The following is a 15,424-nucleotide window of genomic DNA, read 5'->3' on the forward strand; positions in this document are numbered from 1 at the left end:
AAATTCAAATCCAATCAATTCCTTTGCATGCAATTCTAATCCTCCTCTTTATTTCCTGTTGGAATTCAACCAGCCATTATATTCTTCCATTTTACAATAAAAAAATCTTTAAAATAATGGTTATGTGTGTACAGATGTCTCTTAAAACAAGTGAACATTAATTGCCTGTAGTTAAACGCCTCCAAACATCCTAAAACGCAACAATAACTTCAGAAACCATAGAATCACTACAAACACTACTCACGTAGTTCTCCGCTCTCCGGGACAAATCAATTTCTCAAATGTAGCTCCCTATTTCTGTTCCATAAATATCGAAATCTAATCCTTAAATCACATGACCCATATCAGTCCCATGTGAGAATATCGCCCTTTAATTTGGGTCTATCGGAAGCTACCAGTGTTTATCATGCAATATTGAAAGTCCTTATTGATTCACGGGGAGAACACCAGCACCCTGAGTCATGGAGATGGACTCTTTTATTTGGTTTTTGAGGCTAAAAACTCCACATCTAATGATTTCTTATTAAGGTTGTGGTTCTGTCAATATAGCACGAAATCAGAGTCTTTTTTTGTCCTGACTTCCAGACTGCCGAACAAACAGAAATAACAATGCAAGGTTCTGTAGCAGCAGCATCCTGGTTGAAGTTCTGGGTTTCTATGATGAAAGACATGAACAAGTCAATTCAACCGATATGTCCTCTACTCTAATGTTTCAATAAAGAAGCTTGAAAAAAACTTTCTGGTTGTTTATAGGGATTTATCAGTGAAATAAAAATGATATTTGAACATGTTTAAAATAGCTATGTAGATATTGTCCTAACTTTGACGAAGTGGCATAATAGCAGTGAAATGGACATTGCAAATTGCATAGCCAGTTATTTTGAATTTTGCTTAAAAAAAATAAATGCAATAGAGACACTTTCGATTTTTATCTTATTAAGACTTTAAGAGCCACCAGCTTTCATTTTCGAAAATGTCCCTCAGGAGGAATCATTTTAAGGCATTCATCATTTAAGCAATGGTGGGTGCAGATTCTAGAAGACAAATTGATACTGATGAGTTCTCGGTTATAATATATCACGCAGCGTTACGAAAGGCAGGTCCCTTTTAGCATTAAAATGATCAAAAGTTGGATGTTTGAAAAAGACATTAAGAGTAATTTAAATACCACTTCAATAACATTTATGAAGGAACTTAATTTATATTATATTTCATTATATATATATAGATATAATTTAATTTCAATAGCTTCCTAGTCACTATGAACAATTGCTAGAAAAATATGAAGTATTAATAGTACTTAGTTGTCCAGTAAGCGCAGTGGTTAGCGCACATGCTTCTCACCAAGGCGACCCGGGTTCTATTCCCAGCCTGGGCGCATGTGAGTTTGGTTAGTGGTCACCTAGCCGGACAAGTGGGTTTTCTCCGGGTACTCTGGTTTCCCCCATAACACAAGACCACACTCTCGCGCAACATCATGCCAATGAGAGTGATTAATATAAGTTGTAATAACTTGTTTCACAATCGTTGTAAATTTAAATAAAGTTTAAACAAATAGTACTTACAGTCAAATAGTACTTACAGAAAATCTCTAAAAACAATTCCACAAGATATGACACTAATCTTAATAATCCAAACTTCAACTTGAAAATGCAACAGTAGAAGGCTTATCATGAAAGAATTAGGCGAGGTCCAAACATGATTTGAGTTATCAACAATTTTCATTGTTCTGGCTATTTCTGCTTTCTGCAAGTGGCTTTTATACATAGATAACATTCATGAATAAAACAAGACCGAGCATTAATCACCCGCATACCAGTATATACAGAACTAAACCTATCACTGCAGGAGACAAATGCCCCCACATTTATAAGAAATTATGTTCATGGAATAAATGTATTTTTTTATGATATCTATTAAAAAACAAATCTCTAGATATTAGTATATTGATAGATATATAATTATTAATAGATATATAATTATTTTACAATTCATCATTATAATTACTCCAACAATAACACAAAGGCTCGACAGACTGTTCCTCATCCTTCTTGGTAAAACAGAACAACCTAATTCTATTTATTTTCTAAATATGTCTTGCAATTCCACAGAGACATCAAGACATCATTATCCCTCAGATGTTCTTAAACTGTTCATTCGAATATTTCTGGGGAAAAAAACAATTTGCAGCAAATTTAGGTCTTTAAAGTTCTGTTGTTAGGAAAGGCACATAACTCTGGCTCAATCATAACCCTTATAAGGGATTTATCTATGGCAACAATGAATTACAATAACAGCGCCATGGAAAGAGTGTCATTGCTTGCCTGTTTTTCTCAGTAAGAAGAGGCTTAACTGCACAATTCTAAAGCCAGAGTTGTGGGCCTTTCTATAGACATGCATATTGTCATCCCCCAAGGCAACACCACTTACATAGAATTAGCAAGTCATTACATTAAAAAGTTTGTCAGTAAACTACCATTCAAGGCAATAGGCATAGCAAGATCTCAAATTTCCAGACATGACACTAATTTTGGCGTAAATTGCATTTCAATAACAGGACATTTATTGCATAGATTCTGGCCATAACTTCACTCTTAAGCAGCGTACAATTTACAACTAAGATGTCTTATTGAAACAGGCCCCTGTATTTTTTGAATTTTGCTTAAAAAAAATTTGACTTCACACAGAATTTTTCTTCGACCAAAGTTATATTGTCAGCATTCCAAGGCGACTAAAGAAGAGACCTAAACCACTGTCATCATCTGAGTATGGGCATTCGCTTTGAATTATTCATGAGGTCTAATCCTGTATTACATGTAAAAGACAAAGGTTAATTCTCGCTGGACAAGAAGAAAATCGGTCTTTGGAGGAATGGCATTTATGAGAAATACTGCCATGGCATTTTGTAGCACATGATGTCATATAAAAGTGACTTAATGTTGCCTAGGGCATCTCATTCACATGTACAAGACTTGCAAAACCAGTGAAAAAAAATATATATACTAAAAGTAGCCAGAAATATTGCAGTAAAATTAAATAAAATAAATACATAAATAGAAAAAAGTCAATGTATTTGATGTTTTGCCAGCATTTGAAACAGGCTGAATTCTAATTAAGATTTGTTTTGGTTTGTATTATTTTCCAATGTACAGTTTCATAATTGTTTTATACTGAACAAGTTTTACATCAATTTTCAAATTTCAAACTGCATTCACCCTATTAAATGGCAAAATCTTACAACTTATTATTGTAGCATTCGTAATAAATATAAATTAAGGTTTGATAACTGGCAAGACATTTCTCGTGTAGCCACTACCTTATTAAAAAGAAACAACACTTGGCTGTTATTCATGTTCGCTAAAAGCTGACTTTGCAAAACATCAAAATGAAATAGCTCAATGTAACTTTGCTTTAGTTCAATGTGTTTATGTGTGCTGAGGGAGAATACAATTAGGCATCTAGATGAAATAAGCTGTCATTAGAGACATTATTTATTATCTTAGTAACTTTATCATTTAAGTATAGGGCGATAAAATAATCCTTGATCATAGCTTCGTGATTGAAGCTGCATTATAATAAAATGTATTTGAGTTAAAATTTCAAACATAATGAAAATAAGAGACACTTAGATTTATTTCATTTCTTTTTTTAGTGTACATTTTACATTTAATGTAGTTTTTTAATGATCTTGAAGGCATTTTTGATTACTGTAAAAGTCTTGCTATACATTAAAACCAGAAAACAAACAAAGGTATTGTAAGATATTCAAATTTATATTCTTTTTGCTTTAGACGATTAGGTTTAACAATATTTACCAGCATTTGACCAGTAGAAATGCTACGACGCATTTCGCCCTCATTTTTTCCAAACGTCACATCAAACGTCACAGATTTGCTGCGTTCCATTTTGTCGCTAATGACAGATTCGTTCTCGTTAAAGCATGCAATGTCTCGAAGGCTTCCCGTAGTCGGGAGCCACTTACGTATACCGACGTTTCCCACTTTTAATGAAATATTATTTCAGCTAAAAAGATGTCTAACGAGCCCAAATAAAGTTCACTCTGTAATTATCTGCCCTTCTTGTCCAAAGATCGTCTCATATTTTCTTGAAATTTATTCATAGTTTTACTTTAATATGTAAACTTTAACGTATATGATAATAAATTTCAGAAGAAAATATTTTTAATTTGTATTTATGATGTTCACTTTTGAAAGTAGAGTTTATAACATATTAGTAAGCAATTAAATAAAGTATTATTGTTTAAGCAAGATAATTACTGGATTATCCTATAATCTTAAATGACAAATAAACAACTATTTCTTTTACAAAGGTATTGAAATACCTTACAATGACTGTCAGATTACAAATATATGGACAACGTATAAGTAAATATAAAGATAAGTTTATTCTATGATTAATCATGAGTTAATTAACCATTATCTTATCACATTTCAAACATTTAAAATCCAGTTAAATGATAACTTTCTTTGAGTTCCAAAAGTCATAACAATTTCTTATAAAGAAAGATAACACTGTTTAAAATGTATAGCAATTAACAATGCCTCCTGATTGTGTTTCATCACTACATAATGTCAAATTAATGTACATCCCTCTAATTTCGCAAGGCGATTAATTTACAAGTTTTCCTGATTTTTCTGACCACACACTATGTAGCATAAACTTAGTAAAAAACTTTGCGAGTAACAGATAGATAACACCTACATGTGTATGAGGCCTGGAATAATATCTTCATGTAATAACATGGAGCCATGGATACTTAATTAACCTCCCCAAAAAGGTAAAAAAAAAGACTTTGGTACTTTAACAAAGAAAGTATATCCATTTTCTTTATGTGCATAACTTGACAACAGTATTGTTATAAAACTTGCTACATAAATGTATGTGCAAATGGTCATTCTAAACATGTGTACCAAGTCCGACATTTTTAATTTTAACTGCTGACTTCATTGATGATTACCAAACCAATGCTGACTTAAATGATGATGGACAAGCCACTGCTGACTTTATTAATGATGGCCATGCCACTGCTGACTTCATTGATGATGGCCATGCCACTGCTGACTTCATTGATGATAACCATGCCAATGCTGACTTAAATGATGATGGACAAGACACTGCTGACTTTATTAATGATGGCCATGCCACTGCTGACTTCATTGATGATGGTCATGCCACTGCTGACTTCATTGATGATAACCATGCCACTGCTGACTTCATTGATGATAACCATGCCACTGCTGACTTCATTGATGATGGCCATGCCACTGCTGACTTCATTGATGATAACCATTCCACTGAAGACTCCATTGATGATAACCATGCCACTGCTGACTTCATTGATGATGGCCATGCCACTGCTGAATTCATTGATGATAACCATGCCACTGCTGACTTCATTGATGATGGCCATGCCACTGCTGACTTCATTGATGATAACCATGCCACTGCTGAATTCATTGATGATAACCATGCCACTGCTGACTTCATTGATGATGGCCATGCCACTGCTGACTTCATTGATGATAACCATGCCACTGAAGACTCCATTGATGATAACCATGCCACTGCTGACTTCATTGATGATGGCCATGCCACTGCTGACTTCATTGATGATAACCATGCCACTGCTGACTTCATTGATGATGGCCATGCCACTGCTGACTTCATTGATGATAACCATGCCACTGCTGACTTCATTGATGATAACCATGCCACTGCTGACTTCATTGATGATGACCGTGTCACTGCTGACTTCATTGATGATAACTATGCCACTGCTGACTTCATTGATGATAACCATGCCACTGCTGAATTCATTGATGATAACCATGTCACTGCTGACTTCATTGATGATAACCATTCCACTGAAGACTCCATTAATGATAACTATGCCACTGCTGACTTCATTGATGATGGCCATGCCTCTGCTGACTTCATTCATGATAACCATGCCACTGCTGACTTCATTGATGATAACCATGCCACTGCTGACTTCATTAATGATGGCCATGCCACTGCTGACTTCATTGATGCTGACCATGCCATTGCCAACTTCATTGATGATAACCATTCCACTGCTGACTTCATTGATGATGACCATGTCACTGCTGACTTCATTGATGATAACCATGCCACTGCTGACTTCATTGATGATGACCATGCCACTGCTGACTTCATTGATGATGACCATGCCACTGCTGACTTCATTAATGATGGCCATGCCATTGCTGGCTTCATTGATGATAACCATGCCACTACTGACTTCATTGATGATGACCATGCCACTGCTGACTTCATTAATGATGACCATGCCACTGCTGACTTCATTGATGATAACCATGCCACTGCTGACTTCATTGATGAAGACCATGCCACTGCTGACTTTATTGATGATGACCATGCCATTACAGACTTTATTAATGATGACTATGCCACTGCTGACTTCATTGATGATGACCATGCCACGTATGACTTCAAGGCTATGACAACATCTCAACATTTTTACTCTCCAAAAACAGGCAAGCTTAATTCAGGAAAAAGGACCTCCAAAAATCCACCATTTTACAATATTTCACCATTGTGATAATGAACAATTAACAGCAATGAAATGTTTTATCTTAACAAGCCTTGATCACCTGTTCAACCTGTGTATGAAAGATTAACATAGTTCATGTTGACAGAGCAACACCGAGACAGAACAATTCAGGATCAAGGCATTTAAAGAATGCACATGCTGTCTGCAGATATATTTGGAAGGTTGACATGTTTTAATAGTTAAACATAGCTTACTACAACACCATCACATACTTACGTAAAGTGCCATTCATTAGTTCTTAAATATTTCTTACTGCAAAATATTGTGAACTTTTTTTTATATGATTAACCAGCACCTGAGTTCCAGAGTATTATTTAAAATGCTCCTGAAAACTGCATTGAAAAATGGGGTTTCAGCTTCCTAGCTATTACGAAGAAACCAAGGTATGTCATGGCAACACAATTAATACAGAGTAATATTTACCTGGTACACTCATTCTAACCAATAAATCCACACATGGGAAATACTATAAAAGATCTCAGTTTCAACTTGCTATTTACTCCATCGAAAAAAATAGTAGTGGTACAGAGATTATTGTCTGAACAGGATATTGATAAATACTACACTGTATTTGATGTAAAGCATACACATATCCTTTCCAGAGGAAAAAGTTCCGAGTTACTCCGAGCTTCTTGCTTGAACATGTGACTGCAACATGTTATTTGATATGGTAAAAAATCTAGGGAAATGTCTTTAAATGGCGCATACACTGGAACTCTCCTTGACAAGAGGAAATTAAACAGAAAGAAATTAACTGTAATTGGAAAATAAAGATGGCACTGCATGATACAGGACAATTTGCCTTCACCCCGTCCAATGAAGTCAGCATTTTCCTTTTATATGAAAGCAATGAAGCTATATGTCCTTTCTATAAATGCTGCAGATTTTTTTTTAAGGCATATCTCATATAAAATATCTCAATTTTAGTAACTTCATTAAGGTTACAAGTCTAGAGCACAGCTAGTGAGATCACTGGCTTGCCCTTTTATCTCAGCTAAGCAAGGCACACAAATCAACAACTATTTCAATCAGAGTTGTGGGACTTGGTGTACATGTGTGCATTGTCAAAGTGGATTATTTAATATTTGATACATGTTGGGTTAATCATTCATTCTGATCGAGGCGACCACGGTTCTATTCCAGGCGGGGATGCTTGTGTGTTTGGTTGGTGGACACTAAGCCAGACATATCAATGCCTTTCCAGTATTCTAATTTCAACCATAGAAAAGAACAAGAAACGTCGCAATGCGACGAAACCAGGTTTTCAATGATTGACAGAAGAACTTCAGCCTGTGTCTGTTTTTCTATTTTTAGTAACAGTGACCTTGACCATAGAGACCCCAAACGCAATCCCATGAAAGGTATCCATAAACTCTTCCTATAGACTAAGTTTGGTCAAGATATGTCAACACTAACTAAAGTTATTCATTTTCAACCGTTTTTCTATTGTTAGTAACAGTGACCTTGACCTTGACCCTAGGAACCCCAAACGCAATCCCATGAAAGGTATCCATAAACTCTTCCTATGGACTAAGTTTGGTCAAGATATGTCAACCCTTACTGAAATTATTCAGTTTCATAGGTGTGTTTGACGCCCGTCCTCCGGCCCCCCTGCCGCCCACCCGAACAACGATGTTCATCAGTCTAATAACCAGGTTTCATTATGTGAAAACCTGGTTAAAAAACATATACAAAATTGTGCCCACGAGTTTTATATTTTTTTTAAAATAATTTCGAAATAAAATTTCACAATTTTTTATTTCAGTTTAAACTAATGGAGCCAATGACTAACCCGTACAGGAAATCCATCTTCACTTGTGGTAGACGAGATTTTCTCCGCATACTGAGGATACCGGGACGCCAACATTTCCATGAACGCATCCTTGCTTCTCTCCGTCTCCTGCAAATACACCATATTGTGGAAGTTAGTTTTAAACTAAGTACAGTTATAGTACAGTTATTGTTCTTAATCCTGGAACAAATCATGGAAAATGTTGTATTCCACAAGTTCTATAATATATACTGGCCCAACTGATGGCCTTGAAATATGGAACTGCCGCATATGTTTTGACTTCTATAAAGGCCTCATAATTCGAAACTTACATGATCATTTTTTCGATGTGTGATAATGGTCATGTCATTTACTAATGCACATATCAATGTTTTGTCCCACAGGGTGGGGAGGGGGAGGAATTGGCTGGCATACCCAGGAGATTAAGACAAATCTGCGTGCTGAATCTAAGCATTTTGCTTGTAAAATCATGTACATTGTAGGTGCTACCGAGTATAAGCATCAACAATCTGGCTTAGTCTATTTCCCTGGGTGGCAGTCTCACCGAGCCCCAAGCCTGTCAACCCAATCCAATCCAAAGCCCTGTCCAAAGTCCCCCATATGCCTGCCATTCCCAACTACCCCCATCCCCCATGGGGGAACATCATTTTAACACACATCATTTTGCCAGAAAGCAAGGTAAATGTTGCTCTACATTTGTTGTACATAGCTGAAAGATAAATGGGATATCAGGTTATTTTACCATCATCTGGGTTCATTTTTTACAGTATAACAAAGCAAAAAAATAATACTTCAAGATACCAAGATTTTCTGGAAGTTCTGTAGTAACTTAAAGGTTATTGTGTTAAGGAACAGTCACAAAATTGCAATAGTTTCTTATCTGTCTAGACGGATAAGGAGCTTACACCAAATTACAGAAATAGGAAAGACGAATAGTGTTTATTGACAAGCCAAAAGGCAGGAACATTAATGGTGAAGGAAAAAACAACAGTTCATGAAGCAAGGCTGTCAGCTCATTACCACTATAGGAGTATATATCCATATAGATCCACCTCGCCTGTTAGACAGGCTGAGAGGTCTGTTCCTGCGTATTCAATCTCGTTTAAGGAACCCTAACTCAGGGCTTGAATTTTACAGTGTTAATTAAAAAACCTCAATGAAGGTGCTTTTTCAATGAAAAAAAACTTCAGCAAATGAGATTTTTTCAATTTGCCATTTTATCACAGCACACCTAGGGCTTCAGATATATAAATCTGTTACAGTAACATAACAAACAACTAGTAGATAATACTTAACAATGTTTTTAATGTCAGACTTGGGCAAGATATTAAACACACTGGGGTCTTCAAATGACATTACTAACACACTAGGGTCTTCAAATGACATTACTAACACACTAGGGTCTTCAAATGACATTACTAACACACTAGGGTCTTCAAATGACATTACTAACACACTAGGGTCTTCAAATGACATTACAAACACACTAGGGTCTTTAAATGACATTACTATTTAAACACACTAGGGTCTTCAAATGACATTACTAACACACTAGGGTCTTCAAATGACATTACTAACACACTAGGGTCTTCAAATGACATTACTAACACACTAGGGTCTTCAAATTACTGTCATATGTATCCATTTAAGGATTGATATTGTTTTAGTATTACTGTTCATAAGTGTATGAAAACATTTCGTCAGAAGTTTTGCACACACATACATACATCTACTACTATGACTTAAACCCACCTCTACAAAAATTAATTCATCCATCCTAGGAGTTCGCACAAACTGAGGTTTCTTCAAAATTCCCCGAATCGGTTTTCCCTGATCGTAGCGATATTCCAACAATGGTAGACGTTCTGCCAGCGCTTGACGCTTTAACAAGTCTCTCTCATACTGGCGTTGAAAAATTTCACAATAAGGTTTTCTTTGAGATTGGCTGTAATTTTGTCTGTCATTGGAAATGTAATATTGTCTACCATTTAAATTACGACCTTGACCATCATAGTAAACCTGACCTTGACCTAGTGCGGTTGGCCTTTGTGGTTTTCGTGTAGGTGTCGGAACTTTTCTATAAATGAATCCTGGCGTTTGTGTGAACTTCGATTTCTGATGATAATTGCCATGACTTTGAGATTTGCTGTGTCTTTTCTTCACTGTAACTGTAGGCCTTTCCTCCCGACTAGGGTGACTTCTGCTTCGTACGTTCTTTTTGTGCTTACAGTATGTTCTGGAAAATCCGTTGCTATTTTCGTCGCTCCTTTCATCAAAGAAATATGTATCGTCAGAATTGGGGTCCACCTCAATGTGGTTTTTGTTTTTAGGTTCTCCGCCCATGCAGGCCAAAAGGGCATCCCTCATTTTACAAAACACGCATCTTCGAAACATAGATCCACATCAAGCAGGCAAGCCTTCATTTATGGTCAAAATCTGTCATACTTTTATGTCTGCAACATGAAACAAGATTTCTCTTGCTGAGCACATGTTTTTAAAGTTACATACTGTAACTAAGTTCTATCCAATAAATATACCATAGACTCTTACAGCATTGTTTTCTATATCTGTTGGTAAATCTCCTTCGTTCATGTGAATTATTTCCTCGAATAGTCTTCATGTAAACACTTCCTCCTCAAAAGATATTTTCTTTATTTAGAAAAATCAGATTCCAAGAAAATTCGTGCCATACACTTAATATATTATCATGTCTCTAACCTTTAAGAACATTGAGAAATATTGTAAAGGAATTAAAGATGAAGAACACTCCAAAACATGATCAGATTGCCATGCGAATATGTGCATTTATAGCTTTCATATTGAGAAGTGCTTAGTTAAGGAAGGCTTTCTTACTGCATCTCATCTACGATCTATTGTTTACCACACTCCAAGTAAGGGCGATATATACTCCCTACTGGTCAGTAAGTTACAAAATAATTTGCTCAAACTGAGCCTTAAGAAGAATTTATATATCCAAATACCTAAGTTTACCTCCACAAATGATGAATTTAAAGGGAAAAAAATGAACAAAACTTAAGTTAAGTGAACTATGTTGTTTACACAAGATCGTGCATCCAGATAGATATACACCGGTTTTATCTTTTGTGGGTTTTTTTCAGAGCGCACTTTCATTCTCATTCAAGTTTTTTATATTTTATCAAGGGGCGAACAATAATGAAACGAAGATTGCTTGAAAATGAGTTAATAGTTAAATTCCCATGCTAATAAAACTGTTAATAACCGAAAGTGAATTGTGTTTTAAGTGCTAAAAAGCCATCATCAAACACTTTCTTTGTGATAATATCAATACACTATTCTTGTGGTGTTCAAAATTTGATTTATTTTCTTTTACTGGTGAAAATTGAACAGCAATATCATTTTTTTCTCTTCAAATTTAAGGTCTTGATGAGATACCATTAGTTTTCATAATTCAGAATAGTTTGACATTCTCATGAAAATAGTGGTTTTTGTTTTCTAGATCAATAATACTTCCATATCCATTTTTTTCACATTTTTCAATCGGTTAATTGTTATTGTAATCGCTAGAACTCAACTAGAAATTTGTAAAGAATAGACATAACAGTAGAGTTTCTTCCAGACCTTTTGACCACAGTGACACACGCTGCTGCCCTTTTGACTGCTGGAAATTTATTGTGCAGTCAAATCTAAGGCTCCCAATCAGATTTTTGAACTTCAGATTTTTTTTAGCTCAGTTGGAAAAATTGTATATTTATTTTTGTTGAAGTCATATGGGATTAAGGTCATTTTTGCAAAATACTGAAGAAAACACTCGGATAAAGGACACATTTACACCAATGCCAGTTTATTGAGAAAATGGTGGATGGGGATGGATGTAGACACCAAGTTTAGGAGTTTTATGCATTACTAGCAGTCACCAGGATAAGCTTTTAGAAAATGACACATGTCAGAGATTTGCCACGGTTCCATTTTAGGAAAATGTCAACAATGTTGCATTATGATCGTGCCCTTTTAAGAATTTTATAAGACTGTACCACGTTGTTTGTGACTCAGGAAGAAACCCTAAGTCACTACATGCCTGTTGTATTACAATTTCACACCAAATGTCTGTTTATTTTTCTAAGAATAAAATCATATGTTAATAAAGCAGTGATGAATTGAATGGATTAAAAAAGCTGAAAATAAATAAATTTACCCCATTTTTCAGACGATTGTTTTTATTCATCTCTCGTACTATGGTAAGATCCCAATCCATCTTTGTACGTGTCTAAAACTTCTTAAATAATCTGTATAAGGTAAAACCACAGTATGGAAATTGCATGAAGTCTGAATCATTGGTTTAACGTTACAATTAATTTGACATCTACATCCCATAGATCTTGTCATACATTTATTTCACAATTACGAAACTGCGCATATGCATTGCATTTAATTTATATCCAAGGCTTTTCTAAAGATAAAGGAATATCATTATTTCATGATTAATGTGAGCTATGACATTGAGCAACTAATCTTCCTCGGAAGAATGTCAAGTGTAAATCTTTGTCAAAAATCATTACATTAATTTTATTTGGAGTTTTTCAAACAAAACATTTTATTATAAGGCATTTATTGAGTTAAAATTGTGGCACGTTTTAATCAATACACCTCTGAGAGGAAAATATTTACTTCAAATTCACTATTGTGCAACAGAATAATGGTGCATTTTAATGAATTGGATTTTGCGGTCTGATCTTGAATTGTAAATAAAACCGGTTAGAATATTGATTCATTCCTACGCATTGTATCATAAAAAAATTGCAATGCATGTGAAGTTAATTCACTCAACAATTATCCAGTTAGCTCCCCTGCTATATTATAATAAAGTTTTCTTTCTTGGTATTCCGAATTAATGATTATCAGCAAATCATCTCCCCTTTTTGAATGTAATTAATAAAAAAGATCACTACCTTGATATCCCCAAATAGTGATTAACATTAAGCTATCTCCCTTGATATAATAAATAATTATCTTTAGGTTCTCTCCCATTATATTTCCAAAAATAGTAACAACTTAACTTCAACAAGTTAATTTCCTTCATATTCCAGAGAAATTGTCTAGTACTCCCACTTGAATTATCACATTTTCCTAAATTTCCCGAAATTGTATTTGTTCAGCTCCCTGGATTTATTTCAGCTTTCCGATGATTTAACTATTCTATACCTTTCATAGATCCCTTGATCATCCTAAGTTTAACTTTGTTATCTCCCTTGATACAACAAAATTGCTAATTGGTTAGCTCCATTTCTAATTTGTCATATCTATTTGGCACATATCTGTTACTAATCACCCTTTTTTACTTTCAGTTACCTCCCTTGAATAAATTGCAAAAGCTAAATAAATTTTAAATAAGCTTCCAAATGATGTGAATAAATATGATTTAAAATGCATACATGATATAGTTCCATCTATTTAGATTAGTTTGCATGGAACCTACATAAAATAAATATATATATTAACATTCAGAGGGTAAGCTTTTTTCAAGATGTTTTTGCCACCATACACAATGAGGTTGAAGCTGTAAAATTAGAGGTACACAGTCATACATAGTGAAATACTTCCCCTTGCTAGAGTTATTCTTGCTGTTCTAAAATCATTCTTTTTAGTATTGAGAAAAGATGTTTGGATATGACTAAGTGTCAAATGTCATAAAAAGCATCAAATATTCAAGAAAAGCAACACCAATTTTGTAATAAGTTTAAACAGTGTATAAAAGTATAAATAAACAAGAGATGTTTGTCAAACATTATGCCCCCCCTGAGGGCCATGTTGTCAGGATTATATGGACAATTGAATGAAATATGCATGGACCGAAATGACAGCTGATTTGTTCCAGGTCACTGTGAACTTGACCTTTGACCCGATGACCCCCAAAAACAATAGGGGTCAGTTACTGGTCAGGCCCAACCTCCAAGTCAAGTTTGAGGGCCATGGGTGCAGGCATTGTCAAGTTATCACTCGGACGACCTTTTACCATTCAAGGTCACTGTGACCTTGACCTTTGGCCTGATGACCCCCCAAAACAATAGGGGTCATCTACTGGTCAGGCCCAACCTCCATGTCAAGTTTGAGGGCCATGGGTGCAGGCATTGTTGAGTTATCACTCGGACAAGCTTTAAAATTATTTTACCATTCAAGGTCACTGTGACCTTGACCTTTGACCCGATGACCCCCAAAATCAATTGGGGTCATTTACTGATCAGGCCCAACCTTCATGTGAAGTTTGATGACCATACGTCAAGGAATTGTTGAGTTATCACTCGGACAAGCTTTGATCTACCGACAGACCGACCGACCAACCGACCGACCGACATGCCTGTGCAAAGCAATATACCCCTCTTCTTCGAAGGGAGGCATAATCACAAAAAATCTAAACATCATGTAAAAAAATCAATATTCGGATCTTATGTCATAATTTTTTTCTTCCCTTGCCTCCCAAAAAAAACTCATATCTAGTTCGTCTACCCATGGAACAGCTAGATCTTACTCTTTTAATTCATCTTTAAATTAAAGATACAGTACGGTTATAAAATGTAACGAATTGTACTACAAGTCAAACTCAGGCACAACATTTATGCAAAAACGAAAGTAGAGTTCTTGTTATTGGCAATGTTAAACAGAGCGGAAAGAAAGTCAGCTCGGTATATTAATCATCATATTTAAATTAACACGATTGCCGGGAACCACTTCGCCGAAAATATTAATACATACGGAATTTTGTAATTTCCGAACATTTCCGTAAAATAAAAGTATTAGATTGCGAGCTAAAATCGGAACCTTATGCGTTTTATCGGCTTTTACGGAAACATGTAGAAACGGGGTTTACAAATAGTGATACACGGATTAACACGCTGAATAATCATGATATAATAGTTAAAAATAACTCTGAACATTTATTTAGAAACTGAAATTAAATTTTCCCACAAGAGATGTTAGTGAAACATTTATGCCCCCTTGGGAGCCAAATTGTTAGTAGGATTTGGACACTTAAATAAAAT

General features: G+C 35.2%; 1 protein-coding gene across 7 annotated transcripts in view; it reads right to left on the minus strand.

Moving 5' to 3' along the window:
- The window catches only part of LOC128230186 (coiled-coil domain-containing protein CG32809-like), a 136,128-nt gene that overhangs the window by 22,122 nt on the left and 98,582 nt on the right, over positions 1-15,424 (minus strand). For 5 of the 7 annotated variants that reach the window (XM_052942271.1, XM_052942281.1, XM_052942263.1 and 2 more), the window contains one exon: positions 8,409-8,516. In XM_052942271.1, coding sequence (XP_052798231.1) covers positions 8,409-8,516 — 108 coding nt within the window. Of the gene's footprint in view, positions 1-8,408; positions 8,517-12,582; positions 12,731-15,424 lie in introns of those variants that run through there. The other 2 variants (XM_052942297.1, XM_052942256.1) reach the window with 2 other exon arrangements.

Source organism: Mya arenaria, chromosome 1, assembly GCF_026914265.1.
Source record: "Mya arenaria isolate MELC-2E11 chromosome 1, ASM2691426v1".
In the NCBI taxonomy this organism is placed as follows: domain Eukaryota; kingdom Metazoa; phylum Mollusca; class Bivalvia; order Myida; family Myidae; genus Mya; species Mya arenaria.